This window comes from Oncorhynchus kisutch, unplaced genomic scaffold, assembly GCF_002021735.2.
Source record: "Oncorhynchus kisutch isolate 150728-3 unplaced genomic scaffold, Okis_V2 Okis06b-Okis10b_hom, whole genome shotgun sequence".
Classification (NCBI taxonomy): domain Eukaryota; kingdom Metazoa; phylum Chordata; class Actinopteri; order Salmoniformes; family Salmonidae; genus Oncorhynchus; species Oncorhynchus kisutch.
Window position 1 is genome coordinate 4,593,901 of NW_022261983.1, and position 18,998 is coordinate 4,612,898.

An 18,998-nucleotide genomic window follows, 5' to 3' on the forward strand; every position below is an offset into this window, starting at 1 on the left:
TGTGTGTATTCAGGTTCAGGGCAAGGTATCTCTGTCTCTCTCCCTGGGCGTGTGTGTATTCAGGTTCAGGGCAGGGCATCTCTGTCTCTCTCCCTGGGCGTGTGTGTATTCAGGTTCAGGGCAAGGTATCTCTGTCTCTCTCCCTGGGCGTGTGTATTCAGGTTCAGGGAAGGGTATCTCTGTCTCTCTCTCTGGGCGTGTGTATTCAGGTTCAGGGAAGGGTATCTCTGTCTCTCTCCCTGGGCGTGTGTATTCAGGTTCAGGGAAGGGTATCTCTGTCTCTCTCTCTGGGCGTGTGTATTCAGGTTCAGGGAAGGGTATCTCTGTCTCTCTCTCTGGGCGTGTGTATTCAGGTTCAGGGAAGGGTATCTCTGTCTCTCTCTCTGGGCGTGTGTATTCAGGTTCAGGGAAGGGTATCTCTGTCTCTCTCTCTGGGCGTGTGTATTCAGGTTCAGGGAAGGGTATCTCTGTCTCTCTCCCTGGGCGTGTGTATTCAGGTTCAGGGAAGGGTATCTCTGTCTCTCTCTCTGGGCGTGTGTATTCAGGTTCAGGGAAGGGTATCTCTGTCTCTCTCTCTGGGCGTGTGTATTCAGGTTCAGGGAAGGGTATCTCTGTCTCTCTCTCTGGGTGTGTGTATTCAGGTTCAGGGAAGGGTATCTCTGTCTCTCTCTCTGGGCGAGTGTATTCAGGTTCAGGGAAGGGTATCTCTGTCTCTCTCTCTGGGCGTGTGTATTCAGGTTCAGGGAAGGGTATCTCTGTCTCTCTCTCTGGGCGTGTGTATTCAGGTTCAGGGAAGGGTATCTCTGTCTCTCTCTCTGGGCGTGTGTATTCAGGTTCAGGGAAGGGTATCTCTGTCTTTTAACATTTATTTTTTATTTTACCTTTATTTTACTAGCCAAGTCAGTTAAGAACAAATTCTTATTTTCAATGACGGCCTAGGAACAGTGGGTTAACTGCTTGTTCAGGGGCAGAACGACAGCTTTGTACCTTGTCAGCTCGGGGATTCGAATTTGCAACCTTTCGGTTACTAGTCCAACGCTCTAACCACTAGGCTACCCTGCCATCTCTTTCCCTGGGCGTGTGTATTCAGGTTCAGGGAAGGGTATCTCTGTCTCTCTCTCTGGGCGTGTGTATTCAGGTTCAGGGAAGGGTATCTCTGTCTCTCTCTCTGGGCGTGTGTATTCAGGTTCAGGGAAGGGTATCTCTGTCTCTCTCCCTGGGCGTGTGAATACAGGTTCAGGAAAGGGCATCTCTGTCATCTCTGTCAATTACATTTCAATTTAAGGGGCTTTATTAGGAACTGGACCTTTTTTGGAACACCATCATTTTTGTCTTACTGAGATTTACTGTCAGGGCCCAGGTCTGACAGAATCTGTGCAGAAGATCGAGGTCTCTCTGTCTCTCTCTCTCTGGATGTGTGTCTTCGGGTGCAGGGCAGGGACTCTTTAGTCTCTATATAAACATGATAAAACCTATTTCTGGACCATAGAGCACATAGACAGGGAGTGACCTGGCCTGTTATTGTCATCTAACAGACACAGGAAGCTAGCTCCCATAGCTACAGATCACTCTCCCTGTTTCCTGTTGCTGGACAGACCGAGGCACATCAAAGCATTGAAAGCAACTCCTCCCTCTAGTGCCAGTGTGTGTACAGCCGTCCGTGTTACTCGTACTGTATGGGCAGGACTGGAATGGTATAGCCATGCATGTGTGTGTGAGTCTCTCTTTGACCCTGTTGGGGTCTACTGTATCCAACTGCTCTGCCTGCCATATTACACTGTTTTTACTGTTTCCAGCCTTGTGTTTTCACCACAACGCCATGGTAACGTCATGGTAATGCTACGAGCCAGGTTAGGTTTAGTTAAACCAAGCTAGATTCTGTTTGACCCTGTGGTTTTGATGCAGTGTATTTTACGTCCTGTCTGACCCTGTATTTGGCCCTGCCTGACCCTGTATTTGGCCCTGTCTGACCCTGTTTTGGCCCTGTGTGGCCTTGTTAGGCCCTGATGTACTGCTCTGGGGTCAGGGCTCATGGGAATGTGTCTGGGGGTCTGATTGAGAGGGTGTATGGTGAGCAGGATCAGTATGTTTCACACGTCTGCTTCTCCCCTGTGTCTCCTTCTATCCCTCTATCTCTGACCCTCTGCTTTCCCACCATCCCTTCTTTCTCCCACACATTCAGGCCTCATATGTTTCTCTCTTGTCTGTATCCTGCTTTCAGACTGAATAACCTCTCCCCCTATCAGCCTGTCCTCCTTAATCTCAACTAAAACATGTGTGAGATGAGGCTGGGCTCCAGGCCGTGTTATAGCAGTGGTATCGTTAGAGGGGTTAAACCAGGCACATGTGGCCCTGCACACGCATGAAGGATGAGCATCGAGACTTCTGCCACACGAGGTCACACCTGTGTACACACACTGATAAGCACAAACATTCACAAGCAAGCACACATACATTTGCATGTACATAGGGGAGTAAAATGCCTCTTGGGGTCTCACTCTGTATCCCTTATCTCAGACACATGTTCAATCACCCCACTCCCTCTCTCTCTCTGTTCTATAAACCCCCTTAATTAGGGTGTTCCAACCCCATTTCTCAAAGCCCACCTCATTAGGGTCTCATTAGGACCAATGTAAACTAGCTGATTGGAGCCTGTCTCCTTCTCTCTCACCACTTGTCTAAAGTTTACAAACCAAGCCTCTACTGGTCCATAGTTCCGTGATTATTAAGACATCAGACTCCCTCCTCCCTCTCCCACCAATCCCCTGCACCTCTATTCTCCTCCTGGACTAGCCCTTCTTCCCAGCCTCCTCCTCACACACCTATCCTCCTCACCTTCATGAAAAATAAACCCCTTCATGGAGCTCCACAGCCCCCCACCCGTCTTCTTCAGTCTCTAACCACTTGCCCTCTTTCGACACCAATCCTCCCCTCCTCCACCCATCCCCCTCTCCTCTCCCCTCCTTCACCCATCCCCTCTCCCCTCACCTCTATGAGTCTGTCCTGTGGTCTGAGCCCGGCGTGGTCGGCTGGAGACCCAGGGTCCAGGGAGCGGATGTACTGGCCCGGCCGGGACTTCTCACTGTGCAGGTTGAAGCCGTAGCCAGTCTCGGCCCGCACCAGGTGGCACAGCCTGGGGAACAGCTCCGATGGGTCCACTGGTGTCCGCGCCACCTGGGCATGGGCATTAACATGGGCCAGAGCCTCCTGTAGTGAACAGAGAGAAAGATACACAATATCATCTACAGTTGAGTCATATACACTACTAAGTACTCAAAGAAGTCCTGTCAGATGTAAGTGCAGAAGGAAGAAGTTTGGATCCCTCCAATAGTCTTTATTGCTTGTTTGTGTTCTCTACCAAACAAACACCACTAATGTGTTTCATTTGTTGTCCATTATCACAGGGAAATGAAATGTGTCTTCTGCTTGATCCCAACCCCTACCTATCTACTGTATATTCTGTTTAACTTGAGTCAGAGAAGCAGAACAGATTGAAGATACGACCCCTACCTATCTACTGTATATTCTGTTTAACTTGAGTCAGAGAAGCAGAACAGATTGAAGATACGACCCCTACCTATCTACTGTATATTGTTTAATTTGAGTCAGAGAAGCATAACAGATTGAAGATACGACCCCTACCTATCTACTGTATATTGTTTAATTTGAGTCAGAGAAGCATAACAGATTGAAGATACGACCCCTACCTATCTACTGTATATTGTTTAATTTGAGTCAGAGAAGCAGAACAGATTGAAGATACGACCCCTACCTATCTACTGTATATTCTGTTTAACTTGAGTCAGAGAAGCAGAACAGATTGAAGATACCCACACATAGTATGTACAACACCAGCACATGTACTAAGGCCATATGAGCAGAGAGAGAAATATTCCGTGACAGATCATCCTGATGTTATTACAGTAAGATGACTGTCAAAGAAATCAAATAGTTATCACACCACAGGAATGTCCATACTGTTTGTAGGCCTGTATCTCCTTAACACTGCTAGCCTATCAGTGGAAAAAACACTCAGCAGCTGCTCTATACGGAGTCTATAGTTGTAATGACAATGATTTGGACTTTAAGTATAGAAAGACAATCTCCAACTCAAAGACCTTCCCTTTGTATAAAACTAACTCATCTCAACACCACATACCACTCACCTCAACCACAGCCACACATAACAACTGATTATCAGGAAAGTGATATGCAATCTGAGATAAAAGGGTTTCAAACAGGTTCTTCAGCTGTCCCCATAGGATAACCCTTTTTGGTTCCAGGATAACCCTTTTTGGTTCCAGGTAGAACCCTTTTGTGTTTGATGTAGAGCCCTTGGTGGAAAGGAACCTGGAACTTAAACGGTTCTAGCTGAAGAACCCTTTTAGGTTCTAGATAGCACCTTTTTCTAAGACTGTAGACTACACTGTACATGGGAATCGGAGTAAATGTTGTGTTGAGTATCTGTGTAAAACGTCAATGAGCATCTAGTGTCATGACTTCAGCCGAAGTCGGCTCCTCTCCTTGTTCAGGCGGCGTTCGGTGGTCGATGTCACCGGCTTTCTAGCCATCGCCGCTACATTTTTCATGTATCCATTTGTTTTGTCTTGTTCCCTGCACACCTGGTTTACATTCCCCAATCAATCTACATGTATTTATTCCCCTGTTCCCCATCATGTCTTTGTGTGAGATTGTTTGTGTTACGTGTGTATTGTTGACCAGACTGGCTTGTTTTTTCCGTGTTATTTTTCATGAAGATGTTTATTCTTAAACATAATTATTGTGACGGTTTTGCGCGTTTTGCACTTTTGCCTAAATAAAGTGTGCGCCTGTTTACAAATCCCTGCTCTCCTGCACCTGAATTCGCTACCAGTACGTACACTTCTGACATCTAGGTTAATTCACTAACAATACGTGTCACTGGTGACAGAGTAATTGTTATTAATGACATGGTGTAACCTCACCTCCACTGTGGGGTGATAAGGAGTTGTTATGGAGTGGTAAAGGGGGTGTAGGGGGTCTGGGCTAACCCCCATATGGGACCCTATCCCTCAAACACCCAATGAAGAACACATACCTGCCACACACTATCAGTGTGTGTGTGTGTACTATCACACAATATCTGCATTATACATCGCCTGTCATCAGACAATACATCCAGTCCTGCCAAGGTATTTTTAGCAGACAGTGCACCACACCCTGTGTGTCTATGTTGGGACGACAACAATGGTCAGCCATTCGCTGGGCATAGAGGGAGACGAGGGAGGGATGGGTGTGGGATGGAAGGAGTACGCAGATGCATGGATGTCACTTTTAGAAGTATTACGAGGTAGATATCTAATATATCTGTTTTAATACTGACTAAATCTCTCTCTCCTCAACACCAAAATATAAAACATGGCCCATTTCATGGACAGAATTCCATAAAATTGCTTAAACCAACAGCGTTCCGGGAAGGATGCCCTAAGAAAGTCCTCCAGGCCTGATGTGGAGTACAATGGAATGATTCAGACTGATTTCATTCAAATTCATTCTTATTGGCAGAGAAGCAGGAAGTGACCGCAAGGCCAAGAGGAAGGGGTGGGGCTTAATACAGAGAGGTCACTTAGCTATTACCACCCAGGGATCTGTCCTGGATCCACATAGAGAGAGATGGAGGGGGAAAACGAGGTTGAGAGAAAGAGAGGATATAAAGAGAGAGGTATAGAGAGAGATGGAGAGAAAAAGTTGAGAAGAAAGAGAGAGAGAGGTTGTGTGTGTATGGAAGAGAAAGAAGAAACAAGAGAGTTGAAACAGAGAGCGAGAGTGAGTGAGTTCTGGAAGGTCTGAGAGTAAGATAAACAGTGTGAACAGCCCTGCTGGTAGACATTAGCGAGGGGAGACGGCCGTCCCTGCCAAGCCAACCTCTGACTGCCTCTAGATGCCCGTCCACACAGCACTAATCACCCCCTGGAGAGTGGCCCATGTCATCGTCCCTCTGTACGTGTGTGTGTCTTCCTCTTTCTGTGCCAAAGGCCCTCTTCGCTCTACCTTAGCCAGCACCATCTGTGAGGGCCAATCTGGGCTGAGGTGCAGCGAAACGGGAGACGTCTTATTAAAGAGTGGTGATTGGCTTGGAGGAAAAACAATGCATCAGTTAACAAGGGACTTGGAAGATATGAGAAGCCTTCTGAGGATCTGTCCAATCCAAGTGGTCATAACAACTCTGACAATACTGTATATCTAAATGGGATTTCTCTGTTTCTGCAAGCCAGATGGCAATGATCAAATGTCAGTACACCAACAGCCGTTCATGTGATTGTTTTCTCCTGTTTCTGAAGGGCAAGATAACATCTATTAAAAGGAAAGGAGGAAAAACAGAGAAGTAAACAAAGGAAAATAATCAATGTTATGACACGATGTATGTTATGACACGATCATTATGAGACGATGTATGTTATGACACGATCATTGAGACGATGTATGTTATGACATGATCATTATGAGACGATGTATGTTATGACAAGATCATTATGAGACGATGTATGTTATGACACGATCATTATGAGACGATGTATGTTATGACAAGATCATTGAGACGATGTATGTTATGACACGATCATTATGAGACGATGTATGTTATGACACGATCATTATGAGACGATGTATGTTATGACACGATCATTATGAGACGATGTATGTTATGACACGATCATTATGAGACGTATGTTATGACACGATCATTATGAGACGATGTATGTTATGACAAGATCATTGAGACGATGTATGTTATGACACGATCATTGAGACGATGTATGTTATGACAAGATCATTGAGACGATGTATGTTATGACAAGATCATTGAGACGATGTATGTTATGACAAGATCATTGAGACGATGTATGTTATGACAAGATCATTGAGACGATGTATGTTATGACAAGATCATTGAGACGATGTATGTTATGACACGATCATTGAGACGATGTATGTTATGACACGTTCATTATGAGACGATGTATGTTATGACACGATCATTGAGACGATGTATGTTATGACACGATCATTATGAGACGATGTATGTTATGACATGTTCATTATGAGACGATGTATGTTATGACACGATCATTATGAGACGATGTATGTTATGACACGATCATTATGAGACGATGTATGTTATGACATGTTCATTATGAGACGATGTATGTTATGACACGATCATTATGAGACGATGTATGTTATGACACGATCATTATGAGACGATGTATGTTATGACACGATCATTATGAGACGATGTACCTTATACAAACATTAAAGAAGTGGTTGTTACATGTGATGTACTGCACTGAGCTTGGTGTTACAACATCTTTCAGTTATAGTCACTCTCACACCTGTGGCGGGTGTGGAAGGACTGGTTAGTTGAGCTGACAGCCAGCAGAGATAGAGAATATAAATCACAACACTGCCAAATATGGCCGCCCTCCAGGCTTCACTCCTCCAACTCCACTTGGCAACAGTGTGGGAGTTTTGGAGCCAACTGGGAACAAGAATAAGAGGTATTTCCTATCTAGGTTAATGATGATATCTGTAATTATGGATGGATATAAAGCCAGTGTTCATGTGGTAGTTTCATTAGTTCTTTTTCAGGTGGGGTTAGGCAGTTTTCAACCTTCACCCCTATTTATGAGGGAAAAATGGACTATTCCAACGCTATCACTGTAGAAAAGACTTGGCTTGATTCATGTTAGAATGATTTTTTTTTTTTAATGGGTCAGTCTCTAATGGGTCAGTGGCTTTTAGATACTTTGATTAGAAACAGAACAAAATCGAGTTTTTGCTTTTTCCCTTCTGTCGGCAAACAAGCCTATAATCAGGAAATCACTTCAGGGTGAGAACTCAAACCTTGTTTTGGAAAATCAAGTGTTCTGTTTAGGAACTCTGTACAGAATGACATTCTCCAATCCCATTCCAATATGTGTGAGCTACGTTTCTGTTCTGAACACAGCCATTGGAAACTAACAGGCATACATTCTAATGATTCCTAAAGGAAAATCCAAACAGAATGGTTTTCCACCTTCATGATATCCATACAACATAGTCAGGCTGAGTGCAGGGCTTTTCCTAGTCAAGTCACATTGTCAGGAAACAGTATGCACTGTAAGTAGGGTCAGGAGTTTTTCCTGACCACATGACCTGACCAGGAAGAACTCAAAGGCCCTGGTATTAGGATAGAACTAGGCCCTGATATTAGAATAGAACTAGGCCCTGGTATTAGAACAGAACTAGGCCCTGGTATTAGAACAGAACTAGGCCCTGGTATTAGAACAGAACTAGGCCCTGTTATTAAAACAGAACTAGGCCCTGGTATTAGAACAGACCTAGGTCCTGGTATTAGAACAGACCTAGGCCCTGGTATTAGAACAGACCTAGGCCCTGGTATTAGAACAGACCTAGGCCCTGGTATTAGAACAGACCTAGGCCCTGGTATTAGAACAGAACTAGGCCCTGGTATTAGAACAGAACTAGGCCCTGGTATTAGAACAGAACTAGGCCCTGGTATTAGAATAGAACTAGGTCCTGGTATTAGAATAGAACTAGGCCCTGGTATTAGAACAGAACTAGGCCCTGGTATTAGAACAGAACTAGGCCCTGGTATTAGAACAGAACTAGGCCCTGGTATGCTTTCCTGCCTGCCTGCCTGCCTGCCTGTGTGATGTGTGTTTCTCTGTATGAGGCCCCCAGTCCTGCCTCAAGGACAAGACTCATCCCAATAAACGTCAACCTGCCCTGAGTGTGTGTCTGTACAGCGTGTGTGTGTGTGTCTGTACAGTATGTGGTGTGTGTGTGTCTGTACAGTATGTGGTGTGTGTGAGTGAGATTATGATGGAGCATGTGTCAATGTGTGTGTGTGTGTTTTCTCAAATGTGACCACTGGCTCTGTACGTGTGTTTGTGGTTGATGAAATGAGATCGGTGCTGTTGTTGAATTATTCACTAAGAGACTGCTGGGATAGTTGGATCATGACCACTGTTAACCCTGTCACTACCAAGGATCATTGACTCTCTGTCTAGTACCACTACTCAGGACTGTGCCAGCCAGTGTGTGTGTGAAGTGAATGTGGTGTATCATAAGTGTGTGTGTGTGGACATGTTTAACTATACTTGTGGGGACCAGAAGAAGAACCAGAAGTCTCTCACAAGAATAGTAAACTAATTTGACCAACTGGGGACAGTTTGTTGGTCCCCACAAGGTCACATGCTATTTCTAGGGGGTTAAGGTTAGAATTAGGTTTGCGGTTAAGAGCTAGGGTTAGAAGCTAGGGTTAGTTTTGGGGTTAGGGTTAGTTTTAGGATTAGTTTTGGGGTTAGGGTTAGGAGCTAGGGTTAGTTTTAGGGTTAGGAGCTAGGGTTAGGGTTAGGGTTAGTTTTAGGGTTAGGAGCTAGGGTTAGTTTTAGGGTTAGGAGCTAGGGTTAGTTTTAGGGTTAGGAGCTAGGGTTAGTTTTAGGGTTAGGAGCTAGTGTTAGTTTTGGGGTTAGGAGCTAGGGTTAGTTTTGGGGTTAGGGTTAGGAGCTAGGGTTAGTTTTAGGGTTAGGAGCTAGGGTTAGTTTTGGGGTTAAGGTTAGGTTATCGGGTTAATGTTAGGGTTAGGGTTAGGTTTAGGTGTAAGGAAAAATAGGATATTGAATGGTCCTGAATTGGGTGTCCCCACAAGGTTAGTTTTACAAGACTGTGTGTGTGTGTGTGTGTGTGTGTGTCTGCGTGCGTGTGGTGATGCTTTATCTGTAACCTAGTAGTGGAATCCCTAATGTGTGTGTGTGTTGTCATCGATGTATTCAGCTGTATGATTTCCATTAGGGGATTAATGCTAACCCAATATCCTCTGGAGAAGAGGATCACATTTCTTATGAGTCCTAAAGGTTAGTGTATGCAGTGTGTCCTGAAAACCATAAACACCTTCATTGGGCTCATAGTAATGGCTGGAACGGAATGAATGGAATGGTATCCGACAGATCAAACACATGGTTTTACTATGAGCCGTCCTCCCCTAAGTAGCCACCTGTGATACACACATACTGTATATGGAAACATTCGACTAAAGTGGAAAACCTTCCAGAAGCGGGTGGGCTGACAGAGCGAGGCGGGTGGAAAGGACAGGCTGTATGCTAGCAGGATAGTCCATATCTCATAGTGATGTTGTGTTTCCATTAGTGGATGAATTGGTCTAATGTACCATGTATGGTAAAGCCTCAACACTTACCTCTTCCAGTTCAAAAAGGTGAGATACGTTGTAATTGAGTGAGGCATCAAAGTGGACAACCCGCCCTTCCGGCTTCGGTTAGGTCATTAGAATTCAAAACCAGGCATTGTAAAATAAATCACACAGATGCCTCGCACACTCACCTTTAGGCCATAAAAATACCAAAAATGTAATATGAGTTTTCCTAAGATTATTCCTGAAAGTCAAGCTTGTCATTGCACTTTCCATGGCAAGTCATCCTCCTCAAGTAAAACTGGAGAAAGGGTTGTAACATTTTCTGTAAAGACACTAAGTGCACAGACTAGTACAGAACACGTTACAACCCCTAGTGACATCATGGCAAACAAATCATCACAGAGTGAACGTGCCCTCAGCAGTAGCACATTGCTGATGTCATGAGTACAAGGTATTGTCACGGTGAGTAGTGTAACCAACACGGCCAGTTTAACTGACATCGCCGGGTCTCACCTTGGGGGCGTGGCCCTCAGGTAAAGGGTCAGATAAGAGGTCATCAACAGGTCAACAGTTAGGAGTTTTTAAAATCAGACACAATCTCATTAGGTGTTAAAAGTAATTACAGGAGAACCACAACACAAAGTCTATTCACATCTGTGAGGCTATGCATTAACATGACATTATGTGTAACTATAGTCATGGGCCTAAACAAAACTAGTCATCATAATGAAAATAGTTTGGTAAGGTCAGTCTGAAGTAACGCAATTGCTGTGTCCCTGAGACTCTGTGCTTAGAAGTTCTGCCCTCAAATAGAGAATGTGTGTGTGTTTCTGTCACACACAGTTCTCCCATTGCTCAATCTGAGGGGAGGGAGAAAGAGAAAGAGAGAGGAGAAGAAGAAGAAGAAGAAGAAGAAGAAGAAAGGAAAGGAGAGACAGAGGTCAGGCAGCTAATTGTTTTTCCCACTGGCTGTATTACGTAATAATCCCCTGTGTTACTGAGGCAACGGTGTGTGTGTGTGTTACTGAGGCAGCGGTGTGTGTGAGTTGAGTGTAATTGTGTGTGTGTTCTGCAGACTGGGACAAGCATGCTGAGATCTGTTTTCATGGCCTCCTCTGGTTTATCATCAGATAGAGAAAACATAGTGGTGTTCCAGAAAAGGTCCAGTTTCCAGGACCACAAATACAAATTCCATCTAGACACCGTTGCCCTAGAGCAAACAAAAAACGATACATACCTCGGCCTAAACATCAGCGCCACAGGTAACTTCCACAAAGCTGTGAACGAGCTGAGAGACAAGGCAAGAAGGGCCTTCTATGCCATCAAAAGGAACATAAAATGTGACATACCAATTAGGATCTGGCTAAAAAATACCTGAATCAGTTATAGGATTCATTGCCCTTCATGGCTGTGAGGTCTGGGGTTTGCTCACCAACCAAGAATTCACAAAAATAGGACAAACCCCAAATTGAGACTCCATGAAGAATTCTGCAAATATATCCTCAGTGTACAACGTAAAACACCAAATAATGTATGCAGAGCAGAATTAGGCCGATACCACTAATTATCAAAATTCAGAAAATATACTTTCTATTCTACAACCACCTAAAAGGAAAACGATTCTCAAACCTTCCATAACAAAGCCATCACCTACAGAGAGATGAACCTGGAGAAGAGTCCCCTAAGAAAGCTGGTCCTGGGGCTCTGTTCACAAACACAAACACACCCTACAGAGCCCCAGGACAGCAACACAATTAGACCCAACCAAATCATGAGAAGACAAAAAGATCATTACTTGACACATTGGAAAGAATTTACAAAAAAACAGAGCAACTAGAATGCTATTTGGACCTAAACAGAGAGTACACAGTGGCAGAATACCTGACCACTGTGACTGACACAAACTTAAGGAAATCTTTGACTATGTACAGACTCCGTGAGCATTGACTTGCTATTAAGAAAGGCTCTCAAGAGACCTGGCTCTCAAGAGAAGACAGGCTATGTGCACAATGCCCACAAAATGAGGTGGAAACTGAGCTGCACTTCCTAACCTCCTGCCAAATGTATGACCATATTAGACACATATTTCCCTTAGATTACACAGACCCACAAAGAATTTGAAAACACATTTTGATAAACTCCCATTTCTATTGGGTGAAATACCACAGTGTGCCATTACAGCAGCAAGATTTGTGATCTGTTGCCACAAGAAAAGGGCAACCAGTAAAGAACAAACACCATTGTAAATACAACCCATATTTATGTTTATTTATTTTCTCCTTTGTACTTTAACTATTTGCACATCATTACAACACTGTATACTGTATATACATAATATGACATTTGAAATGTCTTTATTATTTTGGAACTTTTGTAAGTGTAAAGTTTACTGTAAATTAATTAACTTTTTTAAATGATCTATTATACTTGCTTTGGCAATGTAAACCTGTTTCCCATGCCAATAAAGCCCCTTGAATTGAGACAGAGAGAGAGTGAGGCAGACAGATAAGACAGAGACCAGGGAGGCTGAGGATAAAGCGAGAGCTAGGGTCAGAGAGAAAGATCAAGAGAGAGGAAAGGCTGCTCTAGCGGGAAGAGTGTTGACCTCTTGGGATAAAACAAAGGCCTGCACATCATGTAGATCAGGTTGTAATTGCATTGTCAGGAAAAACTCCTGTCCCTAACCATAATGGACACCGTCACACTGTTCCTCCTTCAGTTGTAGTGAGAGATCAGCAGCTGTCAGCTGTACTGTAAAGCCTGGGATTGGATCCAACCTATTATTTTCACACTGCAGCCACCTTCACATATAATTCATCTGTATTGTGTTTCTGTGTGTGTCCTTGTGAGGCTGTGTGTGTGTGGTGTATCTGCGTATGTATCTGTGTGTATCTGCGTAGGTATCTGTGTGTAGCAGTTATAGAACATGCAGTAATAGAACATGCAGTAACAGAACATGCAGTGATAGAACATGCAGTAACAGAACATGCAGTAATATAACATGCAGTAACAGAACATGCAGTAACAGAACATGCAGCGATAGAACATGCAGTAATAGAACATGCAGTGATAGAACATGCGGTAATAGAACATGCAGTGATATAACATGCGGTAATAGAACATGCAGTGATAGAACATGCAGTGATAGAACATGCAGTTATAGAACATGCAGTAATAGAACATGCAGTAACAGAACATGCAGTAACAGAACATGCAGTAATAGAACATGCAGTAACAGAACATGCAGTAACAGAACATGCAGTAATAGAACATGCAGTAATAGAACATGTAGCGATAGAACATGCAGTAATAGAACATGCGGTAATAGAACATGCAGTGACAGAACATGCAGTAATAGAACATGTAGCGATAGAACATGCAGTAATAGAACATGCGGTAATAGAACATGCAGTAATAGAACATGCGGTAATAGAACATGCAGTGATAGAACATGCAGTAACAGAACATGCAGTGATATAACATGCGGTAATAGAACATGCAGTGATAGAACATGCAGTGATAGAACATGCAGTAATAGAACATGCAGTAATAGAACATGCAGTAACAGAACATGCAGTGATATAACATGCGGTAATAGAACATGCAGTGATAGAACATGCAGTGATAGAACATGCAGTAATAGAACATGCAGTAACAGAACATGCAGTAACAGAACATGCAGTAATAGAACATGCAGTAACAGAACATGCAGTATAGGAACATGCAGTTATAGAACATGCAGTAATAGAACATGCAGTAATAGAACATGCAGTAACAGAACATGCAGTAACAGAACATGCAGTAATAGAACATGCAGTAACAGAACATGCAGTAATAGAACATGCAGTTATAGAACATGCAGTAATAGAACATGCAGTAACAGAACATGCAGTAATAGAACATGCAGTAATAGAACATGCAGTAATAGAACATGCAGTAACAGAACATGCAGTAACAGAACATGCAGTAACAGAACATGCAGTAACAGAACATGCAGTAATAGAACATGCAGTAATAGAACATGCAGTAACAGAACATGCAGTAATAGAACATGCAGTAACAGAACATGCAGTGATATAACATGCGGTAATAGAACATGCAGTGATAGAACATGCAGTAACAGAACATACAGTGATATAACATGCGGTAATAGAACATGCAGTGATAGAACATGCAGTAACAAAACATGCGGTAATAGAACATGCAGTAATAGAACATGCAGTAACAGAACATGCAGTGATATAACATGCGGTAATAGAACATGCAGTGATAGAACATGCAGTGATAGAACATGCAGTAATAGAACATGCAGTAACAGAACATGCAGTAACAGAACATGCAGTAATAGAACATGCAGTAACAGAACATGCAGTAATATAACATGCGGTAATAGAACATGCAGTGATATAACATGCGGTAATAGAACATGCAGTGATAGAACATGCAGTGATAGAACATGCAGTTATAGAACATGCAGTAACAGAACATGCAGTAACAGAACATGCAGTAACAGAACATGCAGTAATAGAACATGTAGCGATAGAACATGCAGTAATAGAACATGCGGTAATAGAACATGCAGTGACAGAACATGCAGTAATAGAACATGTAGCGATAGAACATGCAGTAATAGAACATGCGGTAATAGAACATGCAGTGACAGAACATGCAGTAATAGAACATGTAGCGATAGAACATGCAGTAATAGAACATGCAGTAACAGAACATGCAGTAACAGAACATGCAGTAACAGAACATGCAGTAACAGAACATGCATTAACAGAACATGCAGTAACAGAACATGCAGTAATAGAACATGCAGTAACAGAACATGCAGTAACAGAACATGCAGTAATAGAACATGCAGTAACAGAACATGCAGTAACAGAACATGCAGTAACAGAACATGCAGTAACAGAACATGCAGTAATAGAACATGCAGTAACAGAACATGCAGTAACAGAACATGCAGTAATAGAACATGCAGTAACAGAACATGCAGTAACAGAACATGCAGTAACAGAACATGCAGTAATAGAACATGCAGTAACAGAACATGCAGTAATAGATAAGAAGAAGAGGGAATGAGTGGTTGTCTTATTAGATTCCAGATGTGGTCATTGGTAATGTTGTTACTATATTATTTATACCACCACAGTGATATATTCTCCTGAACCTTATCATTCTGTGAAGGTCCTAAGGGTTTTTCACTAAAACTGATAGCTGGCAGGGAAAGAAAGACAGTGTGTGTATGTGTGTGTGTGTGTGTGTGTGTGTGTTGTAATGTATTCTCCAAACACCTTCAGCCAAACTGTCACATGGTTTTGACTTTACAGTAGTCAACATGTGAACAGCCTGAGTCAGAGGAACTAGCTGAGTGTAATGTTCAGCAGTAGGTGAATGATTTCAATGAGACTAATACAACTGATATGGCATTGCCCACTATCGCTACACACACACACACACACAACACACACACACAGCTCTGGTTCCAAGTACACTGTATCTTATTTCTGTGCAAAACAATCCCTTTCACAAAACAAGACAGGGTCAGATAGGCCAACCGGCAACCGCCAGACAATATTGTGTTGGCAGCACATCTTCTTCTTGTCAAAGCATGTCACCTGTTCAGCTTTGAAAGGCTCCAATCCCCAGTGATCTGGGAGACAGGGCTGCTGAAGCACAACAGAACACATGACTATAGAAACCCAGCCCAGCATCACACGCTAGCTAATTAACATGTTCTTTCTAGCTTGGTGGCTTTCTGGGACAACAGGGCAGGGAGTCAGGGACACCCCTCTATGGTTGGATCAACTGGGAGCAACTAGGTACAGGGTAGGAGTCACGTTCAACTCCATTAGGACATGTTCATTAAAATATCTCAATGAGCGAGAGAGAGAGATCCTCTGTTAGTCATGCAGATATGATCCACCTCACTGAAATACTGGACCATGTTGCTGCATTCCCTCTCTCTCCTTGGTTATCTTTCTCCGTTATTCTCCCTCTACTTAATTTTCTCTCTTCACCATCACTCCACTCCCTCTCTCTTCCATTCCGTCTTTCCTCCACACTCCCTCACTCCCCAGTTCCCTCTCTCTCTCCTCAGGTGTAAGTGCAACTCATCTGGTTTGAGTTATCCTAACATCTCTAATCCATGCTGATCACAGCCCTCTAAAACCACTCTGAGACAGACGGACAGACAGACAGGAAGTCTGCACCGTGACCAATCACAACCAGCCAGGAGGATCCACGTGTCCCACAGTGCATCAGTCCATCAAACGTTGTTTACACAGTGCTTCTTTACAACACAGAACTAAAGGATAATGAACAGCAGACTGAGGAAAGGAGCAGAAAGCAGCCGTTGTGGCCCAGCTAGGAGATAACACCAGGGTTGCCTTCATAAGGACCAGCAACTGAAAATGTTTAAAAACTTTTTGTGACAGAAAATAAACAGCGTTTCTCATTGGACAAAGTACATGTAGTTCATCACCGTTTCATTCTGTTTTCTTCCATTTGCTTAATAATGACCCTGTGCCCCGTTTATTTGTTTCCTCAATGTCTCTTAAAGCCAATTGGAGGACAGCTAGGGCTTGATTCAGTCCGTAGCGCAGAACATCTGCATTGTAGCACAGTTGAATTTTAAAGGTAATTTCCGATTGAGCCGACATATGCAGCATTTCAACGCGAATGCAATCTCCGCTAACGCGGAAACATTGCTTTTCAATGTGAATCACGCTATAACTCTGATCTTCTGCACTACATATTGAATCGAGCCCCTAGTAACCTTTCAGACACAGCCATAGATTTAGCATTGAACAGATTTGACCATGTAAAACAAAGCTAAGTAGCTAATCTTGGCATGCTGGGATGGAATATTCCATTGCTAATCATAATGGTGGGTTCATTCAGTTTCCTGTGGAATAACAATGTCAGAGCTTGTATTCAAAAAGTGTCTCAGGAGTGATGATCTAGGAACAGGTCCCCCCTGTTCCTATAATCTTATTCATTATGATCAAAAAGGCTAAACTGATCCAGACGGTTTCTGAAAATTGGTCCATTTCTGTGCATTCTATGTCTGACTCAACCAGTCATCAGTGTTACCATAGATATCTGAGACACAGCGGCCATCTTGAATACAAGAGGTTTGTTTGGAGGTCCTTATTTCCTAGAAATCCAAAGGCAGTAACTGACAAACTGACAAAACAACCAAGTCTGGACAGAGAGACAAGGTGTTGTCTCACTATGTAATCAGTGACTTACACATTGTCATCTTCCTGTCATTCTAGACACACACACACACACACACACACACACACACACACACACACACACACACACACACACACACACACACACACACACACACACACACACACACACACACACACACACACACACACACACACACACTTTCTATGAGAAGCATGCTGGCTGGGTTTTCAAGTTCATTGTGGATTACAGTTGGGGGCTAAAAGACTGCATGCATTTCTGTTCGTAAATCAAGCTAAACCAGTGCCAGACTAGTAAACTATCATATATCCCTCAGCATCAGACTGCATGGAGATGACCTTGATATGAATATCATGTAACTGAAAACAGACATATTGGGTTGACTAATTTTCTGTTTTTGCTTTTGTGTTAGTTTTCCAACAGAGTGAGGAATCCAAACAGCTGGCTAGATTTCTTGTCTGTTTCTCTCTGTCTCAATATCTTTCTTTCTGTCTGTTTCTCTCTGTCTCAATATCTCACTCTTTCACTTTATCTCTCATCATTTTCAATGTCTCTTCATTTGAACTACTCTCTCTAATTGTCTCTCTACTACCTACTTTCTCTCCCCTGCCTCTTTCATTCCCTCTACTCTCTGTTCTAGTGTTGTGATGTGTGTCACACAGGCAGCTCCACACCCATGTTATCAGTTTGGAGCAGCCACCCCTCTGCTGGCTCAGGGGTGTGTGTGTGTGCGCACATGTGTGTGTTAGAGTGGGTGGGGGGGCAGACTGGGCCCTCTGAGGGGGGTTGGGTGACGGGGGGAGGAGGGGAGAGTGACACGTGGCCTCAAAGAGACACAAGCACACCCCGGGGTGGCCCCAGATGACAACATCGGTCCTATGACTGTTGGGGACAGAAACCCTGGTTTGTGTGTGTGAGTAAGAGGCGAGAGCACCAACACCCCCTGCCAAGAAAAACGAGGCCCAACAGCATGTACACTGATGGTAACAGAGAGGGAGAAAGAGACATGAGGCCCAACAGCATGTACACTGATAGTAACTGAGAGGGAGAAAGAGACATGAGGCCCAACAGCATGTACACTGATGATAACTGAGAGGGATAAAGAGAAAGAGACATGAGGCCCAACATCATGTACACTGATGATAACTGAGAGGGAGAAAGAGAAAGAGACATGAGGCCCAACAGCATGTACACTGATGGTAACTGAGAGGGAGAAAGAGAAAGAGACATGAGGCCCAACAGCATGTACACTGATGATAACTGAGAGGGAGAAAGAGAAAGAGACATGAGGCCCAACAGCATGTACACTGATGGTAACTGAGAGGGAGAAAGAGACATGAGGCCCAACAGCAAGTACACTGATGATAACTGAGAGGGAGAAAGAGAAAGAGACATGAGGCCCAACAGCATGTACACTGATGGTAACTGAGAGGGAGAAAGAGAAAGAGACATGAGGCCCAACAGCATGTACACTGATGATAACTGAGAGGGAGAAAGAGACATGAGGCCCAACAGCATTTACACTGATGATAACTGAGAGGGAGAAAGAGAAAGAGACCCAACAGCATGTACACTG

The 18,998-nt window shown here is 43.5% G+C and overlaps 1 protein-coding gene across 1 annotated transcript in view; it reads right to left on the bottom strand.

The window, feature by feature from the left end:
• LOC116359956 (Na(+)/H(+) exchange regulatory cofactor NHE-RF2) overlaps window positions 1-18,998 on the bottom strand; it is a 52,965-nt gene that overhangs the window by 12,464 nt on the left and 21,503 nt on the right. The window contains exon 3 of the mRNA XM_031814147.1: window positions 2,989-3,207. Coding sequence (XP_031670007.1) covers window positions 2,989-3,207 — 219 coding nt within the window. The remainder of the gene's footprint in view (window positions 1-2,988; window positions 3,208-18,998) is intronic.